The 23,182-nt window shown below is 43.3% G+C and overlaps 1 protein-coding gene across 1 annotated transcript; it reads right to left on the bottom strand.

Moving 5' to 3' along the window:
* Positions 1-9,355: 9,355 nt before the first annotated feature.
* Positions 9,356-21,970, bottom strand: CRABP1 (cellular retinoic acid binding protein 1). The gene is made up of 4 exons (XM_065642022.1): positions 21,901-21,970; positions 21,284-21,462; positions 18,527-18,640; positions 9,356-9,598 (listed from the first exon to the last, which is right to left on the bottom strand). The coding sequence occupies exons 1-4, from the start codon at positions 21,968-21,970 to the stop codon at positions 9,548-9,550; spliced, it is 414 nt and encodes a 137-aa protein (XP_065498094.1). The 3' UTR covers positions 9,356-9,547.
* Between the last annotated feature and the right edge of the window lie 1,212 nt (positions 21,971-23,182).

Genomic DNA, 23,182 nt, shown 5'->3' with positions numbered 1-23,182 from the left:
TGGAACATTTGGACCCCGCGGGGAACAGGAGCGTGTCCTTCTGTCCCCAGGACATTTACAGAGACTGAAGCTTGGGATGTCCTCAAAGCGTCTTTGTACAGCACCCGGCACAGCAGAGAGTGGGGCAGCAGGGGGGTCAGTCCTGTGCGCTCCGATAATACAGCTGCCGAATAACTATGGCAAAGGCACAGCCTCAGCCCACAGTCATCTCTGGGGCTTGAAGCACACGTGAACTTCCCAGCAGGGAAATGGATGTGTCTTTTCATAAATTACGTTGTTGTCCAAATAAAATAAAAGGCCATTTCATTTTCATAGCCACAGTTTTATAAAACAACAGTCAAAAGTGCCCAGTTTATCATGCACACAGATGATCAGACAGCTGAATAATGCATTCAAACTACAAAGATTTCCAGAAACAACAGAGGATGTTACTACGTGTTATGGAGGATACAACATCTCTGGTGCAGGCTTCATGTGGGCTGAATGCCTTCAGGCTATTCTTGCAACACTAAGTATGAGAAGACAGTAGTTATTATATGAATCTAAGACAAATCATGCCCTTAAAGTCACATATACAAAGGGCACTGTTGCTATTTTTATAGTCAGAAATGCAGCTTGCACTTTACAGATGCACCTTAAAAGAAATTCCTTTATGCCACACCAGAGGTTTCCCTCAACAATCTTGCACCCAGATCTCCCAGTGCAGAAGCGCGTGTGCGCATGGACGCCACATGCTAAGCAGCCTTTGAGCAAGTAACCACATTGCTTTCAAGCGAGCCGCATTCCACACACTGATTGCAGGACTCAGGCCTTAACTAGGTGGAGTGAAAGAGCTATGTAAGACAGCAGTAAATATAAAGACACTCTTGCATGTATTTTCAAGGGGTGAAAGTGTGTCGCACACAAACATCACTGTGAATCGTGGCTGCAGTCCACAGTCCTGTTGTTCCATACATTCCTGTGCCTTGTTCCCAGTCTCACCCAGAAAGGCATATCCTGAGTCTGGCCAAGCAGGGGCAAAGGAGGAACAGGAGCTGCTTCCTTGACCAAAGGTAGGTTGTTTTGGTCTGCTGGTTGGCACTGGCTCTGTGTACGGCATTCCCTACCCTGTTGCTCCATGATGTCTCACATTTGTGTGAGGTCTTCTCACATTTTATTTCCATGGATAATACTCCAGATCCAGCTAGTTCTTTCCATCTTCTGTGCAGTAATACTTAACTCTGGACAGTGCGGACTCAGCGAACTCCACTGGGAATATAAGCCTAACTTACAGAGTGAAGAGTTTGCTTTAAAAAGCACCTTTACATATATGTGGTTAACTATGGTAGAAAAATCCTTGCAAGGCAATAACACAGTTTTGTAGGAATGAGCTAAAAATTGCCGCCGAGATTGCAGTGTAACAGAATGCTAATGCACCTCCCAGGACTGGGTGACCAAGAGGGAGATTGATGCCCTTCCCAGCCTGTGAACACCAGGATGTTTGTAGGTTCTCATCGTTTCCTTGAGACTGATCTCATCTGTTTATGACCGGCGTCTGTGGACTGTTCTCTTTACTAGACGCGCGTTAGTCAGCTGCTGTCGGATTCTTGTGCTCTACTCAGCACAAAGAGCGGCCACCCCCAGCCGTCCCCATGTCTCGCTGTCTGCAAGAGGAACTTTGTCACCAGGGCACGGTGCAATCAGCTCCAAAAACTTATTTCGCTCCTGTCTTGCTTACAGAGACAGGTCTTTTAAATTCTTATCTCAGTATCTTCTTCAAGATACAAAGTTTTTCTCCTCACAGCAATTTCCTTCTGTGTTTGTGTTATTAGATGATAAAATCTGGCTAACGGGCACCCTAATTATTGTAGCATCCAAATGACAGGCTTCGGGCAAAATGATAATTACTTATTCAAAAGTATTCATAAAATTAACATATCCTGAATAAATTCAAGCTTAATTTAACAGGCCAGTGCACTTATTACAAGCATTTAGCACATGCAATCGTTTAAACTTAGTAGAGAGCAACTTACTCTTTCACAAGATGTCAGGGTCAAAAGCAGATGTAACCACAATTTGCCCCAAAAAGAGCAGATGTCAGTTTAGGGAGCTATACAGCAATTTGTTCAAATGCATGTAAGTTCAAAAGCATACAAAGAAGCTCTTCCCAGGCTTTAATTATGGTAAAGTATTCAAACTTTGCCTTAAATTCTGTTTCTCAGCCAAAATCAAGAAGAAAAAAATAGTAGAAAAAGTTACAAAATCCCTCTCTCTCCTCCTCCCTACCTTGGAACAGATTTAAGGTTTTATTCTGAGATCCTTCTTTGGTTCCAAGTATTATACTAGAGATTTTTTTAAACTTTTATCTACAATGCAGAGTACTCCCCACTCATATAACACACAGAATACTATCTGTGGTGAGAGGGAAAGAGACGTTTGAGTTTTGTATGGAAAATCATGTGTGCCACAGTGTCAATCCATATGGTAAAATCAAAAAGCTTTAGGGAAATAATGGAATGGTACATTTCATAGCACTGTCCACCCTACCTGCAGGAGTGGCTAGCATTCCCATCTGTCACTAAAACTGCGTCAGCTGTCCCTGGCTCATTGTATTTGAGCCTGGTTTCCCAAGAGTGGAGTGAGGTCTGTGCAGCCCTGCCATCTGTCTGTCTTCCAGTCAGATACAAGTGAATAACTTTTGAACAAAAGTGGTCACTTTCTAATAAACGGAAAGAAAAGCAAGAGAGTACTGTGTTCATCTTTAGCTATGGCTGCTAGAGCTGTGTGAAAACAAGGTGCTCTGATGTGATGGCTGTTTCATGCACAGACAAACACACACTGTACCTTTCTTGCCTCCTCCTTCCCTTTCTTGAAAATGTGATTTTGTGTTCATCCTGCTTGGGACCCTGGCTGTGGGGTTAGGAGGAACATTGCAAGATGTCCCCCACCCCAAATGCTGGACTATCTTGTTAGATATTTTTCCAGCAGGATGAAATGTCAGTGATAAATCAGTGAATTAATTCATTCTCCTGTTACTTAAACAATAGCAAGAAAGAAAGCTCTGCCCCTGAAAATGGTCCTTTTACAGCATTCTGACCATGCTATGTTGCTGCAACAAAGCCAACAACTGTATCAGCTGTGCTAATGGAACGCTTTACAGCTCCTTACTGCTTGTTCTTCATGTTCATCACAAAGTTTTGTTATCAAGCTAATTAAAGGAATTAGAAAATAAATCACACTTGAGAGAACACGATTCCAGTCAGGTCCAGACGATTCCAATTTACTTCACTAAAATACTTTTGATTAAAACACATTGCTGGTGACGTGTCTTAAAAGGAACTTGGACTTCAGGCTCTGTAATAACTGCAATATGTTCTCAGTCTCTAGCCTTGCCACAGACTGCATGAGCTTAGTTTTAAAAACTCCTGGAAAAATCATTATTAGGTGCTACTTGAGACACAGACTTCTCACTGCAGTCCTTGCTGATGTCCTGGCACACCCTAGGGAGGATCATAGGCTAATTAATATCATTATTTACATCTTCCAGATTCACTATACCTCACTATGGCACAGTGTCAATTTTACATAAACTTCCATGTATGGAACATTTTAAAAATCTCCCTACTGCAGCAAGAGAAATGGAAAGAAATAGCTTCAGCAATCAGCAACCTCTTAATAGCATCAGAATCCCAACATTAACATGGACAATAAATTAGTGCTCAAAAGGTCTCCCTGAGTACCATCCACGACACACTTTTTCATCAGGATTGTTTTAAATCACTGATCTTTCTCCAGGGATGCCCAGATAAACTCTGATCTTGCGGGTGTAATTTCTAGGTTTGTATCACAGGGCAGAATAGAAGCTAAACACCAAAGGGTAGCAACCTTTTTATTTTACTCACAGTGGGCAGAATCCCTAAGTCCTTGGTCATCAAAGCTGCTCTATATTTCAGTGATGCTGTGTTTCAGCCCAACGCTAGATGCCAAAAATTCTCAATGCATTTTAAAAAGGCAACACATCCCTTGGTCTCTTTGATGAGGGTAAAAAAGTCCTGCCATTTTCTTGTGTATGTGGAACACAGAGGTGAGGAAATGGAGTGAATGGGACACAAGCACATGGAGGTATTTCCAAGGCATGGTTTGGAGGCAGAGGAGCTGGATGTCTCTCGCCTGCTAAAGGGCTGTGCAGGCTCACAGAGGAAAGAGTCTCAGGCACCAGACACTGGAGGAGAGAGGATCTTTGCCCTGACCTGCGACAGCTATTCCTGTCTGCCGTTTCTGTAAGGTCACTTGATTTCCAGTTGCACCTTTATCTCCCAGAAGTGGCAGCTACTTAGACACAGGAGCTTCAGCCCTTTGAAAACTTTCTGGGAACTCATCAGGCCTATGATGAAATCAGTCCACCAGCTCCACATGAACATCTTGTGAAGGTTAACAATGAGATACATATCTACAGGGCTTTAAAGAAATCTGTAGGTCAGCCAGTCATCTAGACCGTCACCTCCTTTCTGCTTGAGCTGATCTGCCTCTCCCAGCGAGCAGCTGGTTTTGTGCGGGAGACAGCAGTATCTAGTAGAAGACTGTGGTATTGCTGCAGAAACCATTTCCAGCCTCACCACCTTACTCTCCAGTTACAGTGTGTGACCATACTGCAAATTCAAACAGCAAATTGTACTCAAGCCTGTAAAATGAAGTAGCTGTAATTCCTCTGTTTTGAGAACATGGCAAAACAACTGAGTACCTGCCACAGATCATGTCAGTGGAGCATCACTGGCAGGTCCTCAGTGGAAACAGAATGAGAGATACAAGACAAAATCTCCGCTTTCAGAACTTCACTCTATTTAGCAGACTGCAGCAAGAGACAAGTAAGAACGAACTAAAGTTTCGAGAATCCTGGGATTTTTTTGCTTCTGATTGAAACTGGCCTCATGTTCTGGGAGGCAAAGTGAGGAATGTTGAAAATGAAGAAATTAGCAGAAAGCACTAGGGCATCTAATTCCCACCTATTCCTCCATTATTAATAACAGCATTTTCTTCAGCACCCTCCTTAGCCAGCCAGCCATCTGCAATATCAAAGAGAACACCTTAGGTTGTTCCACTTCTGATGTGGCAGTATTCAGACAGCACATATTTTAACGGGATTCAAAGACTCTGCGTTCTGCAGCCATGTGTGATTTGGAGCTTCCTGTCAGCAGAAACAGATCTCTATGCACTCAGAGTGCAAAAAGTGATCACTTGAGCTAAACCAGCACCAGTTCCCGAGGGTGTATGGAATGCAGTGGGACAGCTCTGTTTGCACACAGGAGTAGCTGTGGCATGGATAGGTGTAAATGGAACAATTCAATGCAATATCACATTTCTGGCTGAGATGTTTTTTCATATTTTGGGTTTCCCACAGTGGATTATTTTGAATCCAACTTCACTGCCTGATCTGTTTACTGGTTAGGATGTTTACTTTTCCTGGAGAAAAGAAAAACAATAAATGTTTTAAGAAAGCAGCATAAGAACAAAGTATAGAAAATCAAAGGAAAATCCTAAAATGAACTCTTCTTGCCCTAGGGCAGAGACCATGACTGCTGTATCCTAGCATTCCACTCATGTGGGGAAGTGTTCTTTCTGTGAAACATTACACGTGCCAAGTTGCTGCAGATATCTGTATAACCCTTTCTTTGCCTTGCTGTAGCAGTCAGTTCCACGGTGCACAGCACCGTCTCTAGCCTGCAGGCACACAGGTTGGGAGGCAGTTACCTGACCATAGCCGTCTGGGTGTGATGCCCTCAGGTTTTGTCCCTGGTCTGCCTCTCCAAAAAAAGGCACAGATCTAATGCAGAGTCTGTGTTACGTGCCAGCTTTGTACAGATCTCTTGGATACATACGACATCTAAAATAGCTGTACACACCTATGTTTAGGCAACTGAATACTCACTTGTCCTGTATCCATTCCTCCAGCAGGACTGCTTAGACAAACGCAAGACAAAGCCTTTTGATTTCAGGGCGGAATACTTCTCACTGTTCTTATCTATCTGTATTCTGCTGGCCTGGTGTGGAGAAATACTCTCCAGCCTGAAGAGCAGCATGTAATAAATTCCCACGGAAGCGTTCCCTAATGCATTCACTTACATGGTCAGAAAGTTCTTAGCAACAAAACCCGAAAGTCATTTGGCCTTCACCACTGAGCACTGGCGGACCTCAGAAGTCGAGCTTCTCGGGCACAGAGCCTTGCAAGGCAGCAGACAGGCCGCGGGTGTTGTCCATACAGTGGTCACTCAGCTGCCATCCGGACAGAGGGGAGCTTTGCTTGTCACCATTCTATGCTTGTAACTACGGAGTGCTTCCACGTCAAGTGACAAAGTGCTAATTAGAATGTCTCTTTCATTTGAATCTGGAAGGCAATAACCATAAAACCCCTGCAGCCATCTTCAGATATCCACATGCTATCAAGTAATCGACAAACCATTTATGTAACCCATAGGTGCTCCATTGTCCTGGCACCTTTGCCTATAAAAGTCCCTCCCTCCTTTGTGCAGAGAGCCTGAAGTTTTCAGGATCTTATTCTGCTAAGCAACTGTTTAACACTCAGACGTGGTGAGACTAAGTTTTTGTGGGTGTCAGCTACAGTAACTCTACTCTGCTTCCATCACCTCATCTGAGGAGGAGTGAATTCATGTTTTTTTACACAAAAAGTAGATAAAAATACCTGTTGGCCACCCTGGCATTGTTCAACTTCCATGTTCCCAATGGAGCTTGAACTCAGCAAATGAAAGAAAGGCAGGAGACAACTGCAAGGCATTTGGCCAATAAAATCATTCCAAATCCTTCTGTGCCTAGATTTGAGGAGCTTTTAAGGTCCAGGAGGACTCACAAAATGCAATTTGGCCTTTGCACTGTTTCGACAACGAGCCATAAAACTAACACCCTGGACCAATTCTAGTGTCTGTTCATAAGAATTTACTCATGCACCAGGAACTCTAATGTAACTCCATGAAAGTCAATCACATCGTGAAGCTTCCACTCTGAAATTACTAAAGAAAGGAACTTCTGTCATGCCAGACTGCAAATGAAGCTTAGGGGAACAGTTTCAATCCTGGAAGAAGAGAGTTCCCAGTGATTCAGGATAGCTCATATCTCAAGAGCCTGTTTTTAATCATGACCTCTACAACCCAGTCACATGGCTCATGCTTTACTACTTGGATAGTAGTTGCCAACTGGATGGAAACCCAACTTGGTATTTTCCAGCTGATGGGAAAGCTTTCTGAAGGATATTTGCTTGAGCAGCAAAACAGCTTAGCATGAGCCTTCCTAGAAAGGAAACGTAGAAATCACCGCTTCCACTAAATGCACTCGCTTGCTCCAGACAATGTGAGGTTCATACCGATACCTTGCTGGACCCTCACAAACTGGACATCTGAGCTGTTACAGACACAGGCACAAAAGGTAACTGCTAGGAGTAGCATTTTTCCGGAACGGCAGAACAGCCCTGCTGTCTGCTGTCTTTGGCTCTACCCCTTGCCTCATCCACCCCCCACTCCTGGCAAGCGGGGGCACAGCCCTCCACAGTGCTGGTGGGCTCCTCTTGCTGGAGGATCCGGCATGTGCCAGCACGTCCCCCAACACAGGGCTCTGTACTTCTCAGCCTTGATGTGGCAAGGCACAGTTTTGTCTGCATCACTGGGAAGCTTTGAGCTAGCTCAGCCTGGCACTTTTTATGGAGCCCCTTTGGCACAGCTGATTGCACAAGCAGGTCCAGATACTCATGAAATGGAATTTGTTTGGAAAAATAACCACCCAACTATTTTAATTTGAATCTTGAAAGAAGATAGAAGATAAAGATAGATCACTGCCATTCCCCTTCATGGTTTCATTCTTACTGGGGGGTAGCTTCAGCTGCATCCAAACCACAACGAACTACTTTCAGCCCATGCTTCAGTGTGAGCTAACATGCAGTGTATTTAATTGGTACTAACTGAACCAAGGTCTTGGAAACAGGGTTGGGCTTCAGGTTAGAGTGAGGAAGGAAAAGATCCCCCCTTTTCAACTGCAATATTGTATCTTGAGTGCTTGAGAAGGTGCGACCTGTCAGAGCAGAGGAGACAGAAAACATCCTCTGTTTGTCTCTTGTGCTGCTGCAGCTCACGCTGCAATACAGAGAACAAGTGGCTGTTTTCTCCGTAGCAGTTTGACAATCCTATTGAAGGGGATTCCTCTGCATAGCTCTGTGAGTGGTGAAGAGACAAAGTAATTTGTTTCCCATGGTTGTCCCAAGACCATCAAGATTTGGACCTATTTTCCCATTCTGAATATTGAGCAGTCCAGTGAGCAGGACCTACACTCTGCTAACACCAAACCTCTTTAAAATCTTCTATGATTGGGTGACATGAAGCAGATAAATTCTTCTCACGAAGCTGAAAGTTGGTCAGATAAGCTTGGATATTGCACTGAAATAAGTAGTCCTCCTAGTCTCGATGTTCAGATATTTCAAAGGCTGAAGAATAGAAGAGCTGCTGGTTCATTAGGGGAATGTCTGTTCAGCCTGAATCTAATACTTGATAGCACTATGGCCGGAACTCTGAGCCAGGACAAATACACTACATTTGGTGTTTCTTTCATTCTTGAAATATGGCCTTGGTTTGTGAAATACTTTTTTGTGCAAAGAATGAAATATTGAGTCACCAAAAGTCAGAGCTGTAACAGAGGAGGACTGAAGCCATGCGAAGTTCTCTCTGTGGCAGCTGAGAAGGCAGGAGAAAAGCAGATGGCCTCAGCTTCATCTTTTTGTGGCCCAAACAAGTCAAGTCTGTCAGATTCTGCTGGCTCTCTGATCAGGCCTGAGGTGCTTGGGGGTGATAACAATAAGTTTTAGTCATGAGTGCAATGTTATTTGTGCTCTAGATACAGCTGGGTTTATGTATTTGGATAATGAGTATCTCAACAGGGCAAGTCTGGGCATTCTTCAGAGACACAGCGGGAGAAAGGGTGAAGATCTCTGCTGGTCTTGTCTGGTTCTGCTGAATCGCAGTCCCAGCAACCACAGGATACAGGAATTGTTCCTCAACGGCTCTCCTGAGGAGACAGGACAGCAAGAAGGGAAGGAGCAGAGCTCTGGGTTTGGGAGAGCAGCCTGCAGCTCTGCCAGCGCCCCGCAACGCGCTCGCTCTCTGCGCTTTGTGCTGCCCCAGGTGTTCCCTGGCAGCCGGGAAACTCCACACTCACTGCAGTGGAGGGTGGAAAGTGTTTCAGCCCTCACCAAAGCACTGCTGGGTTTTCTATTAAAAACACCCCAAACCGGCTGTGAGTTCTGCCCAATTAAGTTTAATAATTGATGAAACCATGGCAAGTGACAGCTACAAAATACAAAGCAGACACGGAAAATGACGGCATAAAAGTGGGAAGGAATAGTGTCTGCGACGAAAAATGAAAGCAAAATACACTTAGCAGAGGATATGGGTTCAGATATAACACACACGGTCACATACAACACCGCATTAGTAACAGCACACACAGATACTCGTTATACTGGGGATTTTCACAGTTCTCCACTTCATCCCAGATGACAAGAAAATGGATGTTTTTACTCTCTTACATAAATTCTTGTGCACACAACATCATCAGCACCAAAGGTCTGGAAAAGAAATAGAAATCAATCAGAAGAGATGGAACCAGCAAACACATAACACCATTTTAAAATGTTATTTTTACTATAGTAGCTAGTGCTACAGCAGAAATACATTTTCCTATGTCTTTTGACAGATGAGAGTACAGAAAGGAGTAATTTTGGAAGAGGAATGCAATGTAAGTGACCTTTTTTCCAAGGCACGATGCATTTTGTCAGAATGATAAATGATGGAGACATTCCCTTTTTCTATAGTTTCTTGGCATGCATTTATAAGGAAACATGAGAAAAGAAAGGGAAATTGGAATGTACTGTTGTATTTAGAAACAGTTGCAGCACTTTGAACTGGAAACATTGAGGGTGGAATTCAGATGGGATGTTCAAAAGGTGTTCTCTGATATTTGCAGGTATAAAGCAGAGTAGTTCAAATAAAGTCAGTGAAGCAATGGTGAAGGCCAGGAGAATGTATACCTGTAACCTATAAACACCATGCTAGGATACCAAAACCCTCTCCCCCAAGCTGTAATGTGGGCAGCGTCATCACAACCTTCTTTCAGGATACTGTCACCCTAACCAGGGATTTTGTTAGTTATGGTAAGGGTCTGAAATGAGGGGATAACATGGAGAAAAATGTAGTGGAGATCAAACTCATTTCACATGACTAAACACCTATGATATCTCACAAATGTTTGATCACCACAAGTCCGAAAGCCACTGACTTACTACTACAGACTATGTCCCATTATCATCCCATTTCTTAGACCAGATTCAGTACCTTCAGAGTACCTTGATTTTCCAGATACTTAGGGCTGGTGTTATACGATGTTATACCATTAACTGAAACGAAATTTCAGATATGCAACTGAAAGCCTGCATTTTTTAAATTGCTCTGTAGTTCTGCACTTAAAAGGCGATTCTACCACAACAACATTGCAGTACAGATTATCAGGGCGTTCAGGCAGGACAGTGGCTGTGGCAGCTGTCTGAGAAAGCCACCTAAGCCCCCAAGTGTTTGTATGTAATTTCAGGTCTGGCAGGCTAAAATCTAAGCAGGCAAATAAATGTGAAGAAAATAATAGGTGCAAGAGTGAGGAAATACTGACTGCAAAAAATTTCATGTTCAGCTACACCAACAGTTTCAAGCTCACCATGAACAAGTTGTGAGGTGGGATGTTTGGCTGTAATAACTGCCAAGGTCTGACTGAAAAATATAATTAAGACCTACCCCAGTGTGTTATGAAAATTCAGCTGGACTTTATTTGTTTTAATGCTTTCTATGCCTGTTCTGGCTAGCACTTCTTTGAAAGGACTTGGCTTTCACACTGACTCTGGCTTATATTTTGTTCACTTTACTGATGAGAAAAGTCTGTTAGTATTTTGGAGATATAGGCTTTGGTTTTATGCATATAAAGAGCTTATCATATCAATCTTTACATACTTTTTAAGATTATACACGAAAATGCCTGAAAATGAATGTTAAAGGATACAGGTAGTTCTCTACTGCCCACAGCCAGCTGCAAATACCCTTACTATCACTTCCTTCAACATTTCCAAAATTATACACAAAGGTGAAATTATTTCAGCAGGAGCTTTGCCAGAGAAAGCAAGTCAGAGTCAAGAGCATCCAGGGCTTGAGGTTGTCTGTGGAGACTGGAAGGTCACTGGGACAGTGATTGTCTTTCTGTGGTACATTCAGGCACTGCGAAGCACAGGGACATTTGGGTCCCTCACTGCTATGCCAACACAAATCATAAGGAATAGCAGAACAGCCTTTGTGTAGTGTTCCTGAAGAGCTGGCACGGACCCAGTCTGAGAGTTGGAGCTGCACAGCTACGCAGCCACATCTGGTGACATGGGTGGGTGCCACATTAGCTAGTTCTAATGAGAAAGGCTGCAGCAGCAGTTTGCCAAAACTCTTGTAACCTCCCCAGTAAACTTCTCTCTGTTCTTTCAGGGAAATTAAGACACAAACTCCTTCTCCTAAACCCGTGCAGCAACAGTTATTCTCACAACAGCTCAGCAGTTGTATTGAGAGGGAGCGCTGCAGGGAAGAGCAGACTGAAATGGGTGCGATCCGTCCTGCAAGTCAGTCCCAGGGTGCCACTGGAGGTCTGAGTCTCTGAAATTCCAGTGTCCAGTTTTGAGACTGCACCCCCGGGCAGAGTTTGCTCCTGAGACACCAGTGTAGTCTGATTGCAGCTCCCTTGAAAGACCCACAGGAGAGAGCGTGAAAATAAAGATAAAAATTTGTGGAGGAAGAGAAAAGAAATAGTAACTTTCTGGGAAAGCTCAGTAGCAAGGGTGCATCCCAAACGCATTGCAGAGGCAGCAAGTCCACTGTCCGTACACACAGACTGACCGCTGTGCACTCACAGAGTCACAGCTGGACACGCTTATGACAGAGCACGAGGGCTCTTCGTTTTGTACTTTCAACATCCAGCTCCAGCTGGACTTTTGGACTCTTGAAAATCTCAGGCAAAGGGCTGCTTTCAAATTGCTCTGCCAGGATAAACATTAAGTGCAGAAAACCTGGACATTCCTGGCGAACCCAAATACATAATAGTCTTAGTTGCTCTACACAAGGATTGTCATTCCCTGTAACACACCAGTCTCAGAGTGTGGAAAAATACTACAATTTAACACAATAATATCTTTAAATCTAGATTGTAAAGAGAGAAAATTCACGCAAAGCCCAATACAATAACTCTGAAGTACCGTGTAGCCACTGGGCACTTCTCAAACAGCCAGGCATCCTTCGTCTGGAGACCCAGCTTAGGTTATGTGGCCTCTGACTTGTTTCAGGAATAAACTGCATTTTATATGCTTGGATTTTATACCTCATACCCATTCACACTACTAGTGACCTAATTCCATAGGGTTTGATTGTCATGGTTATGTACATGGTTTAAGCGTGGACTTATGTAGAAGGTGTTTCTTATTTTATTTCTTATTCTATTGTAACTTACTAGCATTGTCCACTAAATGTTGCTAAACAAAGCGGCAGATATCAGAACAAACTAAAGATTTCCATGACCCAAAGGAGTAGAACTTCCTAATAAAAAGAAATCCTGGCTATTTGGTGGTGAAGTTTCACCAGAGCGACTGAAAAAAACCTGCAGCACTACCGAACTGCAATTCACATCTAATGAGAAGATGCAGGGTTTCCAAACAGCGCCTTCTCACCAGCTTGCAAATGTCCCACTTACCTTACAAAATACTACAAGGCAGTGCTTCTATCTAAATCTAAAATAGGATTTTAAATGTGCAATGACTGCAAATTACGGAATTGTTTTCTTCACTAAGCTTGTCATAATCTGTAGCTAAGAGTCCAAAAGCAAACTGCAAACAAAGCCTTGCACAGGGGGATAATCCAATAAATTGACCTCTCTCAGTTCACTCAAAATCTGATGAACACTGACATCCTTAGAGATTAAAAGAGAATTACAGGGCAGTAATATATAACTGTATGAGTAAAACTGCTTTTTGAAGGCCTTCTTTATAAACATGATAAACATTTGCTGAGGAGCCTTTGTAGATCAGTGGAGCACACAGTATAATCAGGAAGACTGCAACTGAAACAATTGCCTGGGAAAGATCACTTCTGCCCGTGTGTGCAAAAATCCTGTTATCTGCTCATGACTGACCAACCTGCAGAGACAACTTGCCAAAGGAAGACAGAATACATGAGCAAACAAATGGAGATGACATTACTTAAATGAATCCTCAGAAAAGGCTTTGTCCACGTGCAAACTTCCATGTTATCCAGAACAAAGATATAAATCTTCACAGTAAAGGCATATTGCGTATTTCCTTTCTCCTCCCGACTCCCATAAAGTTTTATGAAAGAGGCTGATCACTAAGGGGCTGTAGTCACAGAAGGTACAGCCCACACTTTCCAAGTTGGATATTAATAATAGCAAATCACCCACTATACAACCTCACTTTCTGCAGCATGTCAATTGACAGGAACATGCACAATCAGGTCACTTATCAAGGTACCTAAATGCTGGTACTTGCGTTTGAGAACTGCTGTATTATACAGTTTTCTCAGAGTCATGCAGCAAATGAATGACAGAGGTAAGAACGAGAGACGAAGGTATCTCCCAGTAGTAGTAGTCTTGAAAAGGAGTACACAGCAAACATCTAAGCTCCAACTGATATTATAAGAGGTTATATATAAAATCAGATGCATCCAAGACACAAATGGCTTTGGCTTCTTTCTCTGCTTATATGCTTGGGACGTGACCCAGGCCAGGTTGTACAAGTGAGTAGAGGCTGCAGATCCCTAAGTCCCCTTGTAAATGTGCTTGTGGCAAATAGTAAATTAAAGCATTAGGTCTATGCAAAATATACATCCACATTATTACAGGCTTCTGAACTTTTATCAAGGCTGCGTTAACAAGGTGAGCAGCAAAACCCCCCGCTGACCTCAGTATGAGTAGACCCTCCTTTTGGTAACTGATTTTATTTAAGATCATTCTCCAAAAACTAGAGAAAAGTTAAACACCTAGGTAGTTTAACGTTGTTCAGTACAAGGCTTAGGCACATCACAAATCTCAGCATTCGTCTGCAAAGTATCTTTCCAAATCGGCACTGACCCTTCTCACCCACTGTTTAATTTTAGAAGGCAGTAATATCATTTAAAAAATGTTCACTCACTTGTCTAGGCTCCACAGTTCACCAGTTTTAATCAAGTACAGCATGATTTTTCTGGGGAGGGAATGTAGAATAGAAACCATGCTTGAACCTCCCCTTAATGTTCTGATCTTTGACCCTTGCTAAAATAGATTCTGAGAACCCCTGTGTGATACGTGAACTGTGTAAAATGTGGTCTGAAACTATTTTTAAAGCCCCTCTTCAGTAATCATCCACTTTAAAATGCTTGTGTGTTAAGAGATTAAACTAAAATCTATAGAGGCACGAGCAGCCATGAAAGCAGCAATGCGGATAAAGTTTGAATAGAAATGTTTCTCATTTGAATAGCTAACATTTGGAAGCAGCATCCTTTAACTTTGTAAAGAGCGGACCTTTTGTCCTTCTGACTCACACAAGTGATTGATAGCTCATTAATGTCCCTGACAAAAACACACAGCAACAGCAAAAACATTATAGAGTATAAAAGGGAAGAAAAGGCGTACTACAATAGACTTAATCCCAGGTGCTAATTTTCAGACAAGTAAAGGAAATATATACTCTTGTGTTATATACTGATCTTGATTGTTCAAGTGCTCATCTAAGCATAGTTTATGAATGTGCAGTTGTAAATACAGATATTCAACTCTATGCATTACAGTCTTAAAGTACAATACAACATAAAGATTCCGTCAAGATGAGCAAATGTGGACTTTGATGGGGAGCTTTCCTTCTCACTCTCCCTTGCTTGCATATTCTATGTCATTTTTTAATCTGCATTGATCAGTACTTCTGAAAAAGCAGCACTGAAATCCCACTAAGTGCATCAGATGAGATTAGAATAAACAGCACTGATGAAAATAGTCGCAATGTTCTAACACATTCCCAGCACCTTTTCTATAAAGCAGAGCTTTCTTCCCTTACTTCTTCCCTTACTCAGCAGAAAGGACTATTTTTTCTGACAGGACTTTCCACCTACATCTGCCATTGTATGAGCCAAATTTATTTATGCTACTAATAAGAGCTATCTCATTCACAACGCTGCAAGGAGCTAAGGAGAACTAAAGGCACACCGAACTGGTACCTGAAGGTAAAGAAAACCTTTGCTAACTAAATGGTTTATTCCCAGCATCTGTGGACCAGAGGACATGATGTGACATGGAAGACCACCGTATTGCTCCAAGGGAATATCTTTGAAGAACACAAGGAATTCTTCTGCCAGGATGCAAGAAAGATTGATAATTATACAGTAATATGGTTTCTATTTTAGCTCTGTGGTAGTCATGGCAATTCAACACTGTGGGTTTTGTTTTGTTTTGTTGGTTTGGTTTTTTTGTGGTGTTTGCTGTTGTTGTTCTTTTAATTATGTGTACTAATAAATGCATTTTATTTAATGTGCTGTGTTGGGGGATAAAATATATCCTTCCACTACGAAAATGTCATAAACAAATGGACCCCCTAAGCAATGCAGCATATTAGATCAAAATGATGTGGCAAAGCTCCAGCGTTTATGCAGCCAGCATTAGGAGAGTAAAACTCATTCCTTACCCCCTGCCCGTTGCCCTAAGCCTTTTTTTCCATTCACGCCTCAGTCTAACACAGTTTGGATTCCTTCTTGCAACTTCTTCCAAATGCGGTATGAGTTTTCTTGATTTCTTCCGCAAATGCATGTAGTAGCTAAGGAGACTTAAGAGTTCTGGAAAGATTTCTTTGGGTAGAGAAACAGGAACAGCGACTGTGAGAAGAAGTATCAGCCTTACAGAATTCCTAAACTGCTCTATGACAAGCTCTGCCCCATAAAAGACAGCTTCCCAGCTGCAGACGTTCACAAGAATGTGGTTTCCTTCTTCTAATTTAAGGCCCTCCGCCAGAATGGAAATAGGGAAAGTTTACCAAAGCACAGCAGAAAGAGTAAAGGAACAGAAAATATTTCTTAGGTAAGTAGAGAGGTTTGAGAAGTGTGAAGATGGAAATTGTTGAATGCTTGAATTGATATGGGCAGCAAAACTGAATGAGAATGAATTTCAGGTCCTAAAGAACCCTAAAAAAGCTGGGAGGATGGCAGAAGAAAGAAAGGTGAAGACAAAGCAAGACCTCTTCTTCTCCCTGTGTTCTTAGTTTTGAAGAAGATGTAGGTGTGGGTTTGTAGACTCAGATCCAAGGAAAAAAATCTAAGTTGAATCGTTCTTCACTGGAATGATGAACAACCCAAGCACAGTTGTGATTGCTAGCAAAACAGTATGTGCAGTGCTGGTGTTCATAGTTCAGAAAGGAAACGGATAAATTGGAGGGGGTTACAGAAGCACTGAAAGAATGATTCAAGGAAAGCTTGCTTTATATTGAAGGGCCCAAGATCTTCCAGTGCTTTAGCTTAACAAGAAGAAGGTTCTTCCAAGAGGTGGCTTGATCAGTGTTGTTAAGAGAAGTATTTGCAATAACAAACTTTAGGCATATTATTTAGATTCTTTTATACACAATATGTAATGACTGGAAGTTGAATCTAGACATATACAGATTAGAAATACTGTGTGTATTTTAATGGCAAGGAAATTAACCAGCAAAACAACTTATCAAAAGTTGTGATTCAGTTCCTATAAATGGAACTATTTTACTAGGAAGGAACTTTTCTAATTTATATCCTAATTTGAAAAATAATTAATTCAAAAAAGCTCAACAGACTGTATTATACAAGCAAAAAGGTTAGACGGCTTTATAATCTTTCAGTCGCTCTGCTTGCTTAGCCAACCTCATTCTTCTTCCCCAGCTGCTTAAGTTCCCATTGCTGACTGCAGAAGGCAATGGTATTATGACTGGCTTTCTTGCTTTGCTTGGAAGAGTTCACTTGGTTTAACAGCTGCCTCACTAGTTTGTTCCTTAAATAATAAACTACAGAAATGTATTGTTAGAAAGCTGGAAAAATTATAGTTGAGAATATATTTTGTCCACTGTGTTATATACAAAGATGTGAAGCAGAGATCAAAGTACTTTGCCTCCTAAAGTTTTTTTTATAATATAAAGAATTTCAGTGGTTGAGCCAAAAGAAAGTATTCAGAATTGGAGTATCCATTCAATAGAAGCCAGTGTGATTCCACTAAACAGCATACACGTCCTCATAAGGGCTGGGTGAACAGTTCCAAGATGTCTAGAATAATATTAACACTTTAAAAGCTTTTTGTTTATACTTGGTTAGGTTTGGGTCCTGGTTTTGTTTCAGATGCAATCTTAAAAACAGAGTTCCAACTGCTTTAGAGAAACACTGGGGATGCTCTTTGTTTTTTAAAGCACAGAGGTTAAGTTAGTGTGATAGTCTGAAATAAAACCTCCCTGCTTTGATGTTTTCTTACCCATCGCTCCAGCAGCATGTCCTCCATGCCCAAACTGATGAGGCGTAACAGTCTAATCAGCTATTTATTGAGAATTCACTAGTAAGAACATGTGCAATAAAATGATTCTGAACTCAAGCTGAACCGTGCTACTTGTAACTCAGAAAAATTGTGTCTTTATCCAGTTCTGGATATTGTTTCATTAATGTGAAGAGATCTCTAACAGAAATAAGTACAATACAAATAAACTGCACGTGATTCGTGGCATAAGTGGCGAGGCAGTTGCAGAGGTGCTGCTCAGATGCCCACCTACTGTAACCTGCTGTCATGGGGAAGCTCACACAGGACTGGGGGGATGGCGGCTGACAGCAAACGTGCAAATCGGTGTATTTCCGAGAAACTCATGAAGGTAATTCTGAACTGGATTCAGAGGTGATCGAGGAATTGGGGAAGGTAGCAGAAATGGGCGAGGAATTCTATGTTCTTCATAAACAGAATGAGATTAGAGCATGCTAACAACATGCCACATCTTTCCCGCTATATACCACGTGATTGTGGACAAGAAGCAACATATTATGCACACGCCTAAAAAAGAAGGTTCCCCAGAAATGCAGTCAAATGCCTTGATCTCACTTTCACCAGAGAAAATCTGCAATAAATCAAGCAAATTCTTTGGTGGTGTTGTGAATTTACAGAGCAGAAGTGACCCACTTGTGATCATTCTACCAGTAAAAGTATTGCAAAAGTTATAGCAATAAAATACAAGCGAGAACCTGCAGATATCTTCATTCGTTCTTATGGGGAAAAAAATTAGAAAGAAAGAAAGAAAGAAAACAAAGTGATGTATGAATCGTACTCTAGAGGATGATGAAAATGGAAGCTTTCCAGATGGATATAAGTAAGGAAAAATAGTAAGTCATACTACATGGTAACAAAAACCTGTTAATATGGTGCATGTATTGAGTGGATTCAAGGTTCTTACCAAAATCAGCTCATCATTAGCTAATTCTCGAGTCCAGTATGTTTTGGGGCCATCTCCCTCAATAAGAGTTTGTTTGCAATAGATCTTGTTTTCATTCTCCCAAGTGGCCAAACTCTGCAGGCAAGAAAACCATTAGGAATAACATTAATTATATTCCTCAGCAGCTATGAGGCAGAGACACAACAATGTGCAGTAGTGAGACTAATTGTTGCAGGAAAGGAGCAACACAGACAGATAAAGGCAAGAGAAAAAAGACAACAGTGGAAACTGGTGAAATCAAAATTAAGGTATGAGGGGGCATTTTGGAAATACGTATATATTAATAACAAAGTAATTGCAAATGTGTCTTTTCAGTGTAAATCCACTTTTGTTTCCAAATTAAAAAGCCACCTAGTTTTCATAAAATGCTTGATGTCCAAAAGTATAATTTAGAAACGTTTGATAACGTAGTGTCTACATTCCCAAGCGGCCTCGTACACATGTGGTTTGATCTGAAAGAATCATATGTATCATGTTGTTGTCATAAATAATGCAGTATGTGTCACTTACAGCCTTTAATGCTATATGGCACTGTGCCAAGTTAACTGTATATTAAACAATTATTGTGCCAACAAACCAGAATAAATCACAACTAAAAGAAACTTTGTTAGAATTCTAACGTTTGTGATCTGACTTTTTTTAAGGTTGTGGATCTGGAGACTGAAATACCCTTGGGCATTTTTCAAAGCATTTCAATGATTACTATGAAACCACTGAAAAACAACAATAGCAAAAAAACACATAGGATTTTGTTTAGCTTCACAAACAGGCAAGCCCTGACTCTTGCTTTTCATTCTAGCACTGAACTATTATTCCACAATGCAATGGAACAGCTGTGCAGGAGGATGCCCTGTAATGAATGCACAAGTAATCACTTTATAACTAACACACAAGAGACATTCATTAGGCTGTGATTATATACATATACGTGTGTGTGTGCATATGTAGGCATAAACTCAAGTGAACACTTCCCAGACTTTCCAAAGGAAAAAAACCTTTACTTTGATTTAAAATCAGCTGTTTACGTTATAAATATTTTTTTCAAAACAATAGGTTTTTCAAGCCAACAAGCCATCTCAAATGGCAGTTACAGAAGCTATGCCTTGCAGTACAACTACATATGACTCGCTCTTTGTCTGTCTGAACAATGGGTGAAGTTAGTTGGCAGAACAAATCCCTCCACCCCAGAAAGTGTATCAAAATCTATCGCCAGTCAGCCATTTTGCCAGATATTGCAAATTACATTCTGAAGCATTATTTTATTATCTGTCAGTTTCTGCTCTGTGGCCACATCTCGGTTATATACACACAGCAGTACAACTTATTCCTGAGAGTAGACTATAAATAATTTCACAACACATGGAAAAAATTTACTACTTCACAAAACACATTTCTTTCAGATTTTTCCAACTTTCATAGCTTACAGCCGTAATTATTGTTTCTCCATGTGCAGCAATAAATCCTTCTCTAGAAAGCGGGTCACATTTATTGCATATGCATTATGCATGAAGACACTAAAATACTATTTTTGCCAAACAAGACAATTAATAAAGCCAGCAACATTTCCCAAACTGTTAAATGTACAATAATTCATCCTAGAGATCAAGTGGATATTCTAAATGTTCACTGACCCCCAGAATCTGCCTCCCTTTTCCATAAATTTAAATTCACAGCAACTGTACTGGAGATAGTAAGCTCTGAATTTTTAGTGCTGCAAATGGTATCAGAACCTGGCTCAAGGTTATTTCATCATCATATGATACTTTTAAAACTGTGTTTTCATGTGCGACTACATTCTGATACTCTTTATCCATACTTCTTTTATAAGTGTTTTATATAGACTTCCCTTATAAGTGTGAGACTAAGGTGCCGAGGAAAGGATAATGAGCCTGTGCCTTTGATACCTTTTCTCAAAAGACAGCCATGATCACAGCCCAATTCTCCAATATCCAGATCCCCAGTATCTCCACCAGTGAGAAGCTGGGGTCAGATGCTGCCAAGGGGAAGTCTCCTCCACAATCACACAAGTGGTTCCAAAGGTAGAGGAGCAGGGGCTCACATGCAGAATCAAGCCCAAAACACTCCAGTGAATGCCCTCTAATGCACTTTTGCACAAGGAGATGGTGTAATTATGGCCGGTATAACACTACCTGAAAGTCTGTCTTACACTGTTAAAGACTTACCTGATCAGCAACCTGGAGACATGCACTTGCAAGGGAATGAAAGGATTTCAGCCCTAAACTACCAACAATCTCTGATCCTGCTTGTGAACTCAGCTGATACAGTTTAAGACAAAAGTTATGTCAGGTTTGTGCAGTAAATCCTGACTCTTGAGGTTTCCTGTGCGCCACTGTTCCCCATGTTCCCATCAGAGACAGAGGCTGGGGAGAGTTTACCTGCAGCTGAGGTCTCCAGGGGAGAGTGAACCAAAAAAAGCTGGACAAACCCTGCCAGGCAAAGAGCTGGCAAGCAGGTACTCAAACTCTGCCTTTGGGACCTGCCATGCTTTGTTGCCTTCAGAGTTCAGTTTTACCCTGTCTTGCAAGCAGGAGAATGTCAGACAAGAGAGACAACCACCAAGAACCCCCAAAGAATGCTTCCGGGAAGAAGACGGTGACAGGTAGCAATGCCACTGTCTGGGGACACAGGCAGCAGATATGTTTGTCCCATCTAAAAAGAACTTGGTAACAGACACAAACGCCCCAGGTCTCCTCCTACCCTGCACTTTCGTCCATCCACCGTCTCCTCCTCAAAGCTTTCCCCGATTTTGAAGTTGATCTCAGTGGTGCGGACAGTGGTGGAAGTTTTGATGTAGAACTGGTCCCCGTCCTGGCGGATCTCCACGTGGGGTTTGGAGGCGGCAGCCACCGCCACCTTCCTGAGCATGGCATTGACACCTGGGCGAAGCGGGGAGGAAGCAGAGCTTGAAGGCGCCAGCTGTGCCCAGGGCTGAGCTCGCCCGGCACCACCCGCCGGGGCACGGCGCGAGCCCGCCCGACGGGGAGCTATGCACTGGCGGCAAACCCGGGCTCTTGCAGGGATCCCCGGGCACAGTGGGGCAGGAGCCACCGGCAGCCCGGATCCCGGGGGCAGCCCGGATCCCGGGGGCAGGACCACCGGCGCTGGCAGGTGAGGCTCCGACCGCGCCGTGCCCGCGATCGCCCTTCCCCGGGCAGGGCTCGCAGCTTTCCCCGTCCGGAGCTCTCCCGGGTGCCGGCCCTGGAGGCTCCGCGCACCGGAGCGCGGTTCCGGCTGCCGCCCTCCCCATGCCCCCCTCCCGCGGGCCGCAGCCCCGGGCTGCCCGCTGCCCTACGCCGGGCTCCCCCGCGCCTCACCCAGCGCCTTGAGGAGCTCGTCAAAATTCTCGCTGCTCCTCATCTTCCAAGTGCCGGCGAAGTTGGGCATGGCGGGGCGGGCGCTGCGGACGGCGGCGGGGACGCGGCGCTGCTGCTCGCTCCGGCTCAGGCACCTTGTGAGCGGGGCGGATCGCGGCGAAGGCTGAGAGAGCGGGTCACACCCACCGGCCCCCCACCCCTTCCCCCGGGGCCGGCACCACGCCGCCAGACTGCCGCCCCCCTCCCAGCCACGGCCCCGCCATCCATCCGTCCGTCCGTCCTTCCAGCCCGCCATCCATCACCCCCTGCCCACCTGCCTTGCAGCCCGCCAGCTGCCTCTGGGGGCTTCCCGGGAAGGAGAGCCCGATTGTCACTTGTCCCACAATTGAGGACGTGATGAAAGGAAGGCCCCAGGGGCAGGCAGGGAAGGGAGAGGGCAATCCAAATCAGAGCAGCCTCTCCGGGCTGATCCCCACCACGGCAGCACCGAGGCACAGCAGTGATTACCCCCCGAGCTCCCGGGGCACACAGACCTCCCAGCCTGGTGGGCCCACACATCCACGAACCTGCCGCAGCGCTGTTTATCTGGGCACCCACCACGCCAAGGAGATGCCAGGGAGCCCAGCGCTCGCCAGGGCAGGAGACTGTTGTCGGGAAGCTGTCACTGCCCCCTGATCCAAGTCTGCCGCTCTGAGAAGGGTGAAGAACAAAGACATATACAACGTCTATAGGGTTCCCCAGTCATAGCCACACGCTCCCCTATTGCTCTGTGGCGCTTTTCACAGTTAGAGGATATAGCAGCAGAACCAGAAGGTATTCCTACTGCATCAGAAAGAGCGGTGCCCACGGCGGTCACAAGCTTTTATGGAGAAGCACATCAAGCTATTTCATACTTATTTAAATTAGCGCCAGTGTGCTAAAGCTTCGAGTGCCGCTCTGTGCCTCCCAGACTTTCCATCACCATTTCCATCATCTTTACTTTGAATCCCACAGTTTCAGGTCAGAGATGCCAGATTAAAGTTCCTTATTGCAGCTGATTTATCCACAAGATTAAGGGGAACAGAATTTGATGGATTAAGGCATATGGAGTTTTTCCGCTGCTCTTGTGCATAAGGAAATACTCAAAACATTTCCCACTCAGAACAAAGCCAGATGTATTTTAATTATAGGAAAACCTTTGCTGAGCCAGCTTCATGGTAAATTCACAATCATTCTTCACTTGTTAGACTCACTCTATAAAATGAACTAGCTGGTTACTTGAGGTATGTATAAAATGTGTTCA

Source organism: Caloenas nicobarica, chromosome 10 (assembly GCF_036013445.1).
Source record: "Caloenas nicobarica isolate bCalNic1 chromosome 10, bCalNic1.hap1, whole genome shotgun sequence".
Taxonomy (NCBI): Eukaryota; Metazoa; Chordata; class Aves; order Columbiformes; family Columbidae; genus Caloenas; species Caloenas nicobarica.
The sequence above is the reverse complement of the archived record's forward strand: the minus strand, read 5'-3'. Positions and strand labels throughout refer to the sequence as shown.

Excerpts from the sequence above, each read along its gene's own strand:
- CRABP1 (XM_065642022.1), bottom strand. The coding sequence starts at position 21,970 with ATGCCCAACTTCGCCGGCACTTGGAAGATGAGGAGCAGCGAGAATTTT. Across the intron at positions 21,463-21,900 it reads CGAGCTCCTCAAGGCGCTGG|GTGTCAATGCCATGCTCAGG; the intron begins GTGAGGCGCGGG and ends CGCTTCGCCCAG. Across the intron at positions 9,599-18,526 it reads CTAATGATGAGCTGATTTTG|ACCTTTGGTGCTGATGATGT; the intron begins GTAAGAACCTTG and ends TTTCTTTTCCAG.